Genomic DNA, 14309 nt, shown 5'->3' with positions numbered 1-14309 from the left:
ACTCGGATCATTGTCTTGAAATGACAACAGTGTTTAGGTAGACGTGGAACAATGAACACTTCACGTCTAAGACTACAGCAGAACATCTGAACTGCTGGAATACAAGGATTTAATTCTGTTCTCTACAAAGGCAAGGCTGCCCTGGAAAAAAAATAAAAAAATAAAATAAAAAAAAAACATGTACCTAAATACCTTAGAAGGAAAAATCCTTGCTTTAAACTTTGCAAAGTCAAAAGAAAATGTTACATGAAAAGTTTATACTTGATTCCTTAAAGCTTCAATTTCACCTTGATTTTCCCTAGGTATCAAAAGCTTTATACGTTCTGTTATGCCTACAGCTACAAGTCCCTTTAGCCTAAAATCTCACTACTGGCATATCATTGTAATGGGTGGTCTCAATGACCAATATTGAGATGCAAGAGGTTGCCGGGAATCTACATAGTAGGTTGGCAGTTTTTTTTTTACAGTACCTTAGGGACTCTGTGCAGGCCAGTCAAGTTCCTCCACCCCAAACTTTCTCATTCATGTCTTCATGGATCTTGCTTTGTGCACTGCTCCAAATTATTTGGTGGAGGGGGATTATAGTGTAGGGACATTTCTCAGGGGTTGGCCTTGGCCCCTTAGTTCCAATGAAGGGAACTCAAAGCGTCAGCATACAAGACAGTTTTTAGGGATGGCCTCTTCTTGTTCCAACATGACAGCGCACCAGTGCATATACAGTATCAAAGATTAATTGAATAGGTGCACTTCCACACTGTAATTTCTAAGCATCTGGTGGAGCAGGGCCCACTTCATCAGAAGACAACCATAATATTTATATAGTACTACAGTAGTATCACCAGAGCTAAAGTCCTCCTTGCATCAGATAAATACTAAAACAGTGCTAAAAATAAAAAAAATGTATGGTAATGAAACCATAGGGCAATGGCAAACAGATAATTCACAGTCACTTTTCTCTTAGCGTGCTCTACAAGGCTCTCTTTCTAGCGGCATCTGGTGAGTTTGTACCCCAGAGGGGTGTGTGCTTCACGAGGTGGATAATTGCATTCTTACTCTGGTGGAAGGTGCACGCTAAGAGAAAAGTGACTGAATTATCTGAACTGTCCACATATCCATCTGCTACATAAAGACTGTTGGGCGTAGTGTTTGCCATTGCCCTATGGTTTCATTACAATCAATTTTTTCTTTTTAGTGCTGTTTTAGTATTTATCTGATGCAAGGAGGACTTTAGCTCTGGTGATACTACTGTAATACTATATTTATCTAAACAGCTGCTTAGTCTTATTTTATGTTTTGAGTTCATCTCTATTTTATATTGGTAACTTTATATTTTTATTTATCTATATATATTTTTTTTCGATTTTAATGTCTGAGACATCAACATATGATATAGAATTGTTCAACACATCTACCTGCTGCTGGCACTGTAGGATTGAGGTAGTGCTGAGTAGGTGACCCATAGGCCATAGTTATACCTAATTTATCTACTCTTAATATTTATATGTTTTATGTAAAAGTGGAAAAACCATGTCATAAACAATGTAGATATCTGGTAAGATAAACTTGAACATGACAATGAGTTCACTGTACTCCAATGACCTCCATGGTCACCAGATCTCCATCCAATAGAGCACATTTGGGATGTGGTGGAACAGGAGATTTGCATCATGGATGTGCAGCAACTGCGCGATGCTATCATGTCAATATGGATCAAAATCTCTGAGGAATGTTTCCAACACTTTGGCAATATGGGGTCCAACCTGGTACTATCAAGGTGTACCTAATAAAATGACCCGTGAGTGTATATGAAAGAGCAGCAGGTGGAAAATTATATTACAGAAAATATGAACAATGTAAAACCTAAGTGCTGCACTGATCACTGATTAAAAGAGCGTTAGTTTACAAACACAACTAGAAACAAAAAGTGCTTACAAAACCAAGTGCAAAAAAATAAAACACCAATAATTTAACAAATCGTGAAAAATTGCATAAAACATGTACAATGGCAAACATTAAGAACAGTGAAATTACCCAATGTGATAAAAAGTAAGCAAGGGCCACTTCTGTGTAACACTCACATTGCAAAAATGTAAATAGTGTAACAAAACATGAAAAATTGCACAAAAATTACGTAAACTGTTACAATTGCTCTCACACAATAAACGGTGAAATAATCGTATGCGACAATAAAAGAACAAACAAAAATACCGTTTGACACACTCAATGCAGAAATCGAAATAATTGCACAAAATGTGAAGTGTTTCCCATACACTATCAATTCTCAAATGTGATAATAAATGCACTAAAAACAGTTCAGTGGAACACTCTTGGTGTGAAAAACCAGTGGAAGGAGAGGAATGTTCAGATGGGCAGGATAAGAAAGGTAAAGGGATTAAAATATACATGTCACATCAGAGACATTACGGATATCGGTTTTATTGTAAATGAGTGGGATAAGGGTGTTAAACATCCTTTTTTTACTAAAGCAGTTACTGCTGGCTGATCTGGCATAAATGAAGAGGAAAGGTTGGGCTCACAGCTATAAATATATTATTTACATTGTGATCACTGCGATTGGTTTTCTATAACAAATTGCAGTGATCCTAAGGTACAGAGCCATGCAGGTAGGCTCTGCACATAACGACGGCCCATTCACACACGTTATTTGTGAGTGACATTTATAAGCATCACTGCCATTTTTGTATAATACAGTGGGAGTGGCTAAATAAATGCCAAGCTGTCTTTCAAGAGCTGTTGAGTCAAAATTGAATAATTTCCGTTGCCATAAGTATAATGAAGTGGTAAAGCCTGGGCCCTTAGACTAAAATTCAAGTAATATTGTCTTGGAGTGCCAACCCTCAATGTAAATTTTAGAGAAGAAATGTGTAGTGAGTTAGGGTGTTAAATGATCTCCTAATAATTTCTTTGCATTAATCTCAGCTATATCTTGAGAGTTCCTTGTTCACTGTATCGGCCTAATTCAGTTCAAAAGTATAGCCTTTTAAACTGAACTTTACAGAATGCCCCAGTTACTGAACTGTACTATTCTTGAACTGGATTCATCTAACTCTGCTTGCAAAGATTTTATGGAATCCAACTGAATAAGTCTAAAAACTAACAGCACTCATTTAAACATCTGTATAAAAAGCGTCTGAACTGCTCACAGTAACAATTAGGGTGTTTTTTTTTTTTTGTTTTATTAGGAGGGTTTGTAATTTTTAACCTGCATCAGAAAAAAAAAGTCTAGTGTTTGATTGCTTTGGGCAATTATGGTAATTTGGGGCCATCCAATAAAAGAAAGGTATTTAGGAGGTCCAACACAAACGAACACATTCCAGGGATTTCAGAAAACGCATCTCCGATGATCATTATAACTCCACGACAATTGTAAATTAAATTGGGACAAGTGTGGACATTTCCTCAATGCAGAAGAACTCCTGCTGCACCTGTCACACAAATGGTGCCGTGGCTGAGGAGTTTTGTAGCTGTAGCCTGATGGGGAACTCAGCAACTAGATCCCCATCAGCGTCTCTCACTTTGTGATTGGGTGGAGTTCAAGCAAATAGAAACCTGTTATTTGCTATGGAATTCACCCACTGCTTGCATTGAATCATAAGTGGACTTGAAAGGGTACTAGCCCCACAGGGTTCGCCCACTGTCAGCATCATTGGTTACTAGTAGCCTGTGAAGCAGACCGTGCCCTTGACAGCCAATGGCAGGTTGGGATAGGAGGGAGTAGTGGCGGCAAATACATGACCCTACTATACAGTTTGCAGAGACAGGGTCTCTGCCTATCTCTCTACAACATTTTGCATTAGTCCTAATTACTTTTAGTTTCTTTATATGTGAACTGGAGATAATCATTTTTCAATTAAGTGTACACAAAAAAATGGTGCTAAAGACCAAGATGGATCTGTGGCAATTTTCGATAAAGCTATGGAAATAAAAAATTTTTGCAAATGGTGATAACACATAGCCCAAGAACTGAAGCAGCTGTCCCCGATTGCACCATGCACTAGGGCAGGGATATGCAATTAGCGGACCTCCAGCTGTTGCAGAACTACAAGTCCCATGAGGCATAGCATCACTGACAGCCACAAACATGATACCCAGAGGCAGAGCATGATGGGACTTGTAGTTTTGCAACAGCTGGAGGTCCGCTAATTTCATATCAATGCACTAGGGAATGCACTAAATGTGAGCAAAAAATAAAGAAAAACAGGAAAGCGTGCACCTTGCACAGTTAAACCTTATATGAACTGAAATTGTTAAAGTGAGCCTGCCCTGCATGAAAATGTTTCTAAGGTAACAACACTGCTAGCTTTCAAATCAATCCCTGCAGAGCCCCCTCGGACCAAGCTATGTTATAGAATTGTATAGGGCCACTGGTTTTTAAAGTGCAGCCCACTGATATGTCTCCTATTTTAGCAACATTTATTTGGCTAACAATGTTCAATTAGGCCTCTTTCACACTAACGTCCCGTTCAGGCCCGCCTGTCAGTTTTTCAGGCGGACCTGAACGGGTGCTCCATAGAGCTCTATGGAGTGTCGGATGTCAGCGGTGACATGTCCGCTGACATCCGACCCGCTCCGATCCGAAAAAGTGTGACGGAGGAAAAAGCTATTTTTCCATCCGTCTGCGGATCGGATCGGGTGACGACGGGCACTGCGGTCCGTCGTCATCCGATCTCCCATAGAGGAGAGCGGCGCTGTGACAGGTCCATCCCTGCGCAGTGTGCAGAGACGGAGCTGTCATCTCCCTGCTCAGCGGGGATCGGCGGAGTGATCCCCGCTGAGCAAACGGACATCCACGGGGCGGATCAGAACTGATCCGCCCCGTGTGAAAGGACCCTTAGACTTATGAAAACAAATGGCACTCTAGAAATAATGTTTTAAGCAATTGCGATATTATACAAGTCACACAAACCTGCAGTGAACCACAATGGGACCAGCACTTGGAGGATTCGACAATTTTACTCTCCGAATAAAAGACAGCAGGCCTGTAGCATGATATGGTACTCCATGATCAGGCCAACCGGTGAAGTGAAACTGCTTGACTTCCCTGATTTCATTATATCCTCTCTGCAAAACAATTAATACAAATCATTCATAGAAGTAAAAAGTGCTTTAGCAATCCTTACCTTAACATTTCTTTAAAAGAATACATAACCCAGCACATAAACTTACGTCCAATATATTTTTAGACCAACACAGCAATTACAATAATGCAAAAAAAGAAAAAAAAAGTGCCCTAAGCTAATGCATGCATTCATTTATCCCAAAAGTGCATTTATTTTACTCTGTGTGCGCTGGGCTTTCTTAGTGTCCTGAGCTAGAGTCACGAAGCAGGTTTATGGCCGATGACTGCTTTATTCCAGGATATTTTACAGCACTATCAAGCTATCAATTTCAACCAAGCAAATGTCTGGAAGAAGAAGACAATGACACTTCACTATATTTGTGCCACTGCACTGCAGCCAACAAAATTCTACAATGTTCTAGCAGATATTCAACAAAACAGAACAACTATGTCTAAGTAATACTGAACAGACCACTACATAATTGAACACAAGGAGAAAAAGTATGTGTTTACAATCATTTAAAGCAGTATTAAACTTAAAACCAAAAATGTAATATATTGCATCTTAATCATTAGATTAGAATCATTTTTTAGGCATTGTTGCCTCTGGTTTTCACCTGGTGATCTGGCCAGTAACACACCTGAACTCTATTAACCACTTGCCTACTGGGCACTTAAACACCCCTCCTGCCCAGACCAATTTTCAGCTTTCAGTGCTCTCACACTTTGAATGACAATTACTCAGTCATGCAGCACTGTACCCAAATAATTTTTTTGTCATTTTTTTCTCACAAATAGAGCTTTCTTTTGGTGGTATTTGATCACCTCTGGGATTTTTATTTTTTTGCGCTATAAATGAAAAAAAGAACGGAAATTTTGAAAAAAAAACGCATTTTTCTTTTTTTCTGTGATAAAATTTTGCAAATTATTCATTTTTCTTCATACATTTTGGCCACAATTTATACTGCTACATATCTTTAGTGAAAATAACCCAAATTAGTGGATATTATTTGCTCTTTGTGAAAGTTAGAGAGTCTACAAGCTGTCGTGCGAATCGCACAAAATTGATCACATCTAATGTATTGGTGGGATATCTCGCTTCTTGTGACCCGAACAAGCCAGGAAAGTACAAATACTCCCCAAATGACCCCTTTTTTAAAAGTAGACATTCCAAAATATTTAGTAAGAGGCATGGTGAGCTTTTTGAAGTTGTCATTTTTTTCCCACAATTCTTTGAAAAATTAAGATTTTTTATTTTATTTTAATTTTTTCCACAAAATTGTCATTGTAATAGGTTATTTCTCTCACATGGCATGTGTATACTACAAATAATGTCCCAAAATAAATTTTGCTACTCCTCCTGAGTATTACGATACCACATGTGTGGGACTTTTCCACAGCCTGGCCAACATGCAGGGAGCGCCATCACGTGTTCTAGGAGCATAAATTACACATCTAACTTGTTGACTACCTATTGCACTTTTGAAGGCCCTGGAGCACCAGGACAATGACACGTGACACTGACATGGCACTGATGACAGATGGCACTAATACGTGACACTAATGACACGTGACAGTGACAGATGGCACTAATACGTGACACTAATGACACGTGACAGTTGGCACTAATATGTAGCACTGATGACACATGGCACTAACACGTGGCACTGATGACACATGGCACTAACACGTGGCACTGATGACACATGGCACTGATACCTGCCATTGATGACACATGACACTGATAACATATGGCACGTGACACCGATATGGCACTGATGACAGATGGCACTATGTGACACCGATGACAGATGGCACTGAGGACAGGTGGCACTGGTGACAGATGGCACCGATGACAGGTGGCAGTGGGGGCAGATGGCACTGACAGATGGCAGTGGGGGCAGTGAGGACAGGTGGCAGTGGGGACAGATGGGCACTTTATTTTCATTTTATTTTAATTTTTTTATTTTATTTTTTTACACTAACCGCTGCATCTCTAAAGCGGTTCATCTCTCCCTCCTCACAAGCTGTCTGAGGAGGGAGAGCAGCGCTGAAAGATGATCTCATATCTTTACAGCCAAACTTATGATCTTGCACAAAGGTCCACTGCTTCTAGGGTCAACATTAGGGCAGGTGCAAAGGGCACCATCTAGTGTTGCTCTTGCAATTTGAGAGCTGACACCCCCCCCCCCCCCCCCATCATGAACAAAATGATCTACAGCCCTGCCCATGTGACTAGCAAAGTGAGATCTAGGGATAACATGGGTTAAGAGGAAAAGGTTTGCTATATCCACAAAACAAAAGGAGAACAGCCAAGAGTGTGCCAGCTTCAGCAAGAGAGGGGAAGAATGGCCTATATCAAAAAAAAAATCATATTAATGCTGTATATACCGTTCTCCAAACATTTGTTTATTTGTATAATAGAGATTGTAATCTGCCAGTGGTGTGTAGAGTTTTCTGCTTTCAATCCCAGTCAATGACTATGCCTAGGCTGGTGTGATTTCATTAGTCTACTGGAGGCAGGAGGCAGAATTTCCTTAGTCTTCTATCCCATAGTGAACAGGCTGCAATAATGTATTAAGTCAGGTGGGAGTGGGGGAAGATCTATGTTTGTTCTGCACTCCTGTGGTGTTCCAGCTGAAAGTGGGCAAAAGCACGCTGTTGTCTGATGTCACAGGCTCTGAAAAAACTCTGTGGTCAGGATGCACCCAGAAGTCTGGCCCGGCAGCTAGCTCAGCCTCTCAGTGAGCTGCTGAGAGCCTGAGCCAGCGCCTCCCATCCCCTGCACAGCCCAGTGCTCTAGTGAGTCCTTGAGGGGCAGAGCAGACAGCCGGTGATTCACCGTCACCAGCTCTCTGCAGGTTGAAGACCAAGAGTGTAGCAATCAGCAGTGTTTGATCACTCAGTTCTCAGCCATAGAGGTGACAGGGGACAGCTGCAGCTGGGATCAATGCTGTAGCTATCTAGGTAAGTAGGACTGTTTTTTTATTTTATTTTATACTCTTTTAAATATCTGCATACACACATGACATGTAGCTGCATCCAGTTTGTGTGACCAGAAACACCAGCTCTGGAATCAAACTCTAATGCTGCTCAGAGGCACTATTCGCACAAAACTGGTTGTATTGTAAAGGGTACAAATCTGGCCACAGCTATTCTCTCACAACATGTGTGTGGAGCCAAAGTTTCTCTGTCAACAAGCAACAAACCAGACCAGAATAATCATACCAGGTAATCTTGAAAAGGTAAGGTAGCTGTAAAGGCATAAGTTTATTTTTACCTTACTGTATTTATGCAGTAAGGTAAAAAACCTTCTGCATGCAACTCTCCCTAAATATTTACCTGAGCCGGTCTCGAACCAGCAATGTGCACAAGAGCAGAGGCTCTCTCCCTCATCATTGGGAGCCATTTGTTCCTGCCAATCGCAACCAGTGACCAGAAAGCGGGGCCCAGCCCGGAGATTTTACAATCACTTTAAAAGCAATAATGCAAAACAGGTTTGGGATAGCCAGCACAAACACAAAACTCTTCACAATGTCTTTGTGACTCAAGAGTAACACATGATCGCATAGCATAGTCTCTCTATTAGATCCTATAACAGCATCTAGCTGAGAAATACCTATTCAGTAAAACATTTCAGAACACAATCAGCTACTTGTAATTATTCTCTTAAAAAGTATTCCTCATAGTAAAGTCTAGGGTAACTCTGGTAACACAGGCAAAGAGCTAGAGGGATCCAAGGTCCAAGGACAAATAGCCACACCATTGTAATTGAAGTACTCAGGTGGCAGCAAGGGAGGGCTCCCTACATTAGCTGGGTATTCTTCAGAAGCTACAGGACCTTTCACCTAGCTGCAGATCACTTGCCCAGCTACCTCTGCTTCATAAGGGGGGGGGGGGGTCTTTCTGAGCTCCTGAGGAATAAAAGCTGTAAAATGTATACTCCTTGGGGTTGTCAAAGATTTGTGAGAATATCTGTTAGGCCTGATCTACATCTGAGCACGGTTAATATATGGGCTACATTACAAAAACGCATTCAATGATACAGTACATAGACATAAAGGGGAACAAATAAGACAACACTAACCCTATTAAAAAAAAAAAAACCCTGATACAGCTCAATTTATTCATACATACAAGTGTTATACAAATTTTTGTTTTAGTTTTGGATAAAGAATAGAGGAGATACAATCAGCCAGCTTATTTTATTGGTGTCAGCATCTCCTTGGGAAATGTTCCCTTCTCTTTCCATCCCGCTGATGCACAAGAAAGTAAAATAAACTTTACAAAAAACTTAGGGTTGTTTCCCTCTTAGCCCTTGTACACACGGTCTGAGATTCCGACAACTAAATCCGTTGAATTTTGTCCGAAACTGTTGTATACACACGGTCGGACGAAGTTGTCGGAAAATCCGATCGTTCAGAACGTGATGACGTTATTTCGTTACGACAGGACTACGTTCAGGCTAGTAGCCAATAGCTTTGATGTAGGAATTTGATCTAAGCATGCGTGGCACTTTGTCCGATCCGAATTCTCTACACATGATCAGAGTATGTCCGATCGGAGCATTTTGTAGGAAAATATTTCCGGCAAGTTGGAAAATTTGGTCCGACGGATATTCCGACAGAAAGAGTCCTATGCATACCACACACAGTCGGAATATCCGACAAAACGCTCCGATTGTGTGTACAAGGGCTTAGACAATTGTTCCTAGAACTGATGTACCCATTAGAATATTTTGGTCTGGCGACAACTGTAAAATATTCGATTTCCCATTACTTTCTGTCACAGTAACAATGGTGAACAGGACAAAGAGAGAGGGAGAATCTACCTAACTGGGACAAAGATAGCAATAAAACTTGACACACATTCTAACCCTTTCCTAATCCATGAAGAGAAATTGGATAGGTTTGGCTATACATACACTTTAGCCTGTTTGCATACAAAAATAAGCTTCATATAACACACTGAATCATTTACATCAGTTCTTAACCATTTATGAATTACTAACCTCTAGTCTCATAAACACTAGGTAAATATGCGCAAGATGATAAACTTGACTGGGGTGTAATTATTTATTGCTATTGTGGGGATAATAAAAGTGCCCAAAGAAACCTATGAAACATTTTGCTTATCGCTTTATTCTCTAGCCTTGAACACTAAAGTGACTCCCTCAAATCCATAGATTTATTTAGCACTACGAATCAAATCAATAGAGTACTCTGTAATCTTGGCTCAGAAATTTCATCAGCTTTTAAAATTATTAATCATCTGTACCCTAACATTTCCTTACTAATGTGTTTATTTCACTATTCAGTGGGTTTTATTGTGAAAAATCCCTGGGATTTCAGAAACAAAATATGTACTGCATTACAGAAGAGGTCTAATTATACTATACACAGCTTCAGAGATTTACATATCCTATACATACTGTGGGAGGTTGTATTATACAATATACTACACAAATAAACCAACCATAGTGCATCTGATTTTCAGTTTATTTTAAAAGCATGCTAAATGTAGGAATAGAAGCACTACAAATATTTAATTTTCTAAAGTTTGTTCCTCTGATGAGCGAGTCTTGAGAATGAGTGTGTTTAAAAAATGTCTCAATTTCTTTTGTGTATTCACCTATCACATATTGGAAGCCATAAAGTAGAACAATAAATCAATGTTGTGAATAATGTTTGTTAGATGCTTTCTTCTGTGAGGTTTGTATAGCATCCCAAATATTTAAAATAGGCTTATTGCTATAGTGGGAGTACAGACAATGGTTGTCTGTGCATATTTACAAGCATAATAAGAACAGTTTACAGACACAATGTGGCAATGAAGAAGCAGTTTACATTCCCCATAGGCTACAAAGGATACATCAAATGACTGTACAGACATAAAAACAAAAAAAGTTATACATTTTATCCACCATGTTTCCCAACCTGTCTTACAATACAGAAATACAAAAAGGGATATGTGCGTTAAAACAAAAACTTTACACATAAATGTGGGATATGATAGAGCCAATGAATCTACAACCCAGTAGAAATTAATAAAGCAATTAGCATTTGCTTTAAAGTAACAAAATAAACCTAAAATCCCTAAATGTATTTTCAAAATGCATCTACCGGACAAATTAGACAATTACATGAAAATGCGCATTTCATATTTTGGAACGTCTCTATTACGCAAGAAGCTAAATTCAACTTCCATGGGTTTCCACACAAGGAACAAAATATTGCACTCTAGTGATGTCACTGTCTATTCAAAAAACTTTATTCCATTGGAGGCTGCACACTACAAGTCCCTGCCATAAGAACACACCCTCTAACACGTCTACCTTCCATAAAATAGAGTTCCAGGTGTCCCATCATTAAACTGACTGTAAAAAATTATTTCCACCTCTACCAAATTCGTAAACAACTTGAACCAATGTTTTGCAGCCTTGTTTACTCCCAATCAAGTTGTCTGCATTGAGGAGTCCCCGATTTAAATTTCTGGCTGCTTGTCTATCAAACAGTATCTTCCCAGCAAGCGTGCCAGATATGGGGTCAAGATGTATAAGCTCTCTGACCGGGACACAGGCTTTACATATAGTTTTATGGTTTACAAGGGAAGAGATAGTCATGTAGAGCTGGAGAACTGCCTAGATTACATAGAAAGCGCTGGTATGATAGTGTGGGACTTGGCGTCACCCTTATTTGGAAAGGGGTACCACTTGTATGTGGACATTACATGAGCGTGCCACTTTTTAGTCACCTTTTTGATTATGGAATTGGCACATGTGTCATTGAATTCAGGTGGAAACATCTAATCGCTGTGGCATCTCCCAGCGGCTTGTAGAATCCCGACTTAGACAGGGGAGAGAGCCTGCTTGAGGTGTAATAATTTGTTAGCAGTGAAGTGGAGGGAATCACATAATGTCTTTGAATCAAAGGACAGGAAGGGAAATTAGGGATTTTTGCGGTGCAGCACCGCAAAAATCCCTAATTTCCCTTCCTGTCCTTTGATTCATGTTTCAAACTTTCAGGGATGAGGTGCCATCTTTGTTAGGTGTTGCTTGAGGTTGAACCATCAAAATTATTCACATAATGTCTTTGTTCTGTCCTCGCTTCATGCAGACGTGACAGTCCAAATTCCTACGGCAATCGGTGTTGTGGAGAAACCCCTCTGTCTGCAAATACAACCTTCACATTGGAGGGGTGGTCCTCAATGACCAGTTGTTGGCACCGTACCTAATTGTCCGTAAGGCCAGACGCTGGTACAAAAAAGTGTCTATTTCAATTGGTTTTGTTCAACGCTTTTGTGCTATACAAAGCTTCAGGATGGAATGGATCCCTTCTTAAATTCCAGGAAGAGATCATCAGAGCCTGTTTCCACATGGTTCTCTTGCCCAACTTCCCAATCCAAATGTAGTGAGCCGGCTGCATGAGAGGCATTTTCCTTTTGTCCTCCCCGGTACCCCTACCCAAAGAAACCCCCAAAAAAGATGTTGTGTCTGCAGCAAACGCAGATTTAGGCATGAAACCTGCTTTTATTGTACCTCCTGTCCTGACCAACCTGGTCTCTGCATTGGTGAATATTTCAAACGCTACCACACACTAGTGGAGTTTTAGCATAAGGGACAGCACCACACAGTCCTAGGCACACTAACACAGGGTCTCGAAAGATGTGATGGCCATCAAAATTTGAGAGACCCTAATTTGCAACGTTCAGTTTACACTTTTTTTACAGTTGTTATAAAAGTGAAAAAAAAATAAAAAATAAAAAAAAATCCAAAAATATTTATGTATTTTTCTCCCTTCTCTATTGTTCTCTCTCATGTTCGCTCTCTTCTGTCCATTCTACTGTTCACTCACTATTGTTCTATATCCATCGTTCTCTCTATTTTTACTATGTTTTATTGTATTTGCTTTGCAGTTATATTTTATACTGTAATGTTTGTTTTATCATTTGCTTAGCAGGTACGCCATTCAGCTGCAGCACGGGTTTATTTATCTTGACCAACAGCATTTGCTCCCACAATACATAAAGTCGTGACTCCAGCACTGTCGGAGGTGATTTCAACGCCAGTAAAAAAAAAAAAAAAAAAAGAAAAAAAAAAAAAAAAAAAAAGGAGCATATATGCCGAAGCATGGGGGCAGCAGGGGTGGAGGAGTTTTTTTTACTCCTAACATTACAGGCGGGATTGCCCCTATGCTTCTGCATATATTTTTTTAGGTACAGATTGCAATGTTTGATTTTTACTATGTTTTATTGTATTTGCTTTGCGGGTATGTCAAGTCCTACTGTTATACTGTAATGTTACTTTGTTTTATTGTTAACCATCATTTGCTTAGCAGGTATGCCATTCAGCTGCAGCACAAGTTTATTGATCTCGACAGCAACAGTGTTTGCTCCCACGATACATAAAGCCATTACTCCAGCACTGTCACAACCACAGTTAAAAAAAATAAATAAATGGTGCATGTATGCCTATCATTAGAAGTGGGTGGATGAAGGGCAGTAATCTAATGGTGGACATGCCCACCGATCAATCTTTTTTTTCCTTCAGCCCACAGGCTGCATGAAAAAAAAGAACATTACAATGTATGCCCCACTTCTCATATACAATCTCAACGGCCGCAAACCAACCACGGGAACTGTTTAAACTGGTTAACCAAATCAATGAATCCGGTGTGCCTAGAACCCCCAGAAAGCGAATCCCAGGATTACTGTGACAAACTGTCGGATTTTTTCATCGATAAAGTCAAAACCATCAGGGAAACAATTTGTCAGAAGAAAACATCCAACCTCAGCCAGCAAATACATAAAGAGGATGTCCGCACCAACATACCGCAACCGCCAAAATTTTCACTATCCCCAATTACCGTAGACACCGCAAAAAAACATCTTTAATAAACTGCGTGACAGTACCTCACCTATTGACATCATCCCTACAAAACTACTGAAAGAATGCTCCGACATCGTGGCTCCAACCATAACCCACCTCATAAACCGATCATTCCACGAAGGGATTGTTCCCAGCATCCTCAAACAAGGCATCGTCAAACCTCTACTCAAGAAACCAAACCTGGACCCTCAGGATCCAAACAACCGTAGGCCGATTACAAGCCTCAACACCATTTCTAAGATCATGGAGAAAGCTGTAGTACATCAGCTACAACTTCACCTGGATACTCACAAACTCCTGGACCCGCTGCAATCAGGCTTCCGCCCGGGTCATGGAACAGAA

General features: G+C 40.1%; 1 protein-coding gene across 22 annotated transcripts in view; it reads right to left on the bottom strand.

The window, feature by feature from the left end:
- The window catches only part of PTPRK (protein tyrosine phosphatase receptor type K), a 596872-nt gene that overhangs the window by 51012 nt on the left and 531551 nt on the right, over positions 1–14309 (bottom strand). For all 22 annotated transcript variants that reach the window (XM_077486902.1, XM_077486901.1, XM_077486909.1 and 19 more), the window contains one exon: positions 4928–5082. In XM_077486902.1, the coding sequence (XP_077343028.1) occupies positions 4928–5082 (155 nt within the window). The remainder of the gene's footprint in view (positions 1–4927; positions 5083–14309) is intronic.

This window comes from Lithobates pipiens, unplaced genomic scaffold (assembly GCF_037356315.1).
Source record: "Lithobates pipiens isolate NorthernLeopardFrog02 unplaced genomic scaffold, aLitPip1_a1.2 Scaffold_18, whole genome shotgun sequence".
Lineage (NCBI taxonomy): Eukaryota > Metazoa > Chordata > Amphibia > Anura > Ranidae > Lithobates > Lithobates pipiens.
Note: the sequence above shows the minus strand (reverse complement) of the source record. Positions and strands in the feature narration are given on the sequence as shown.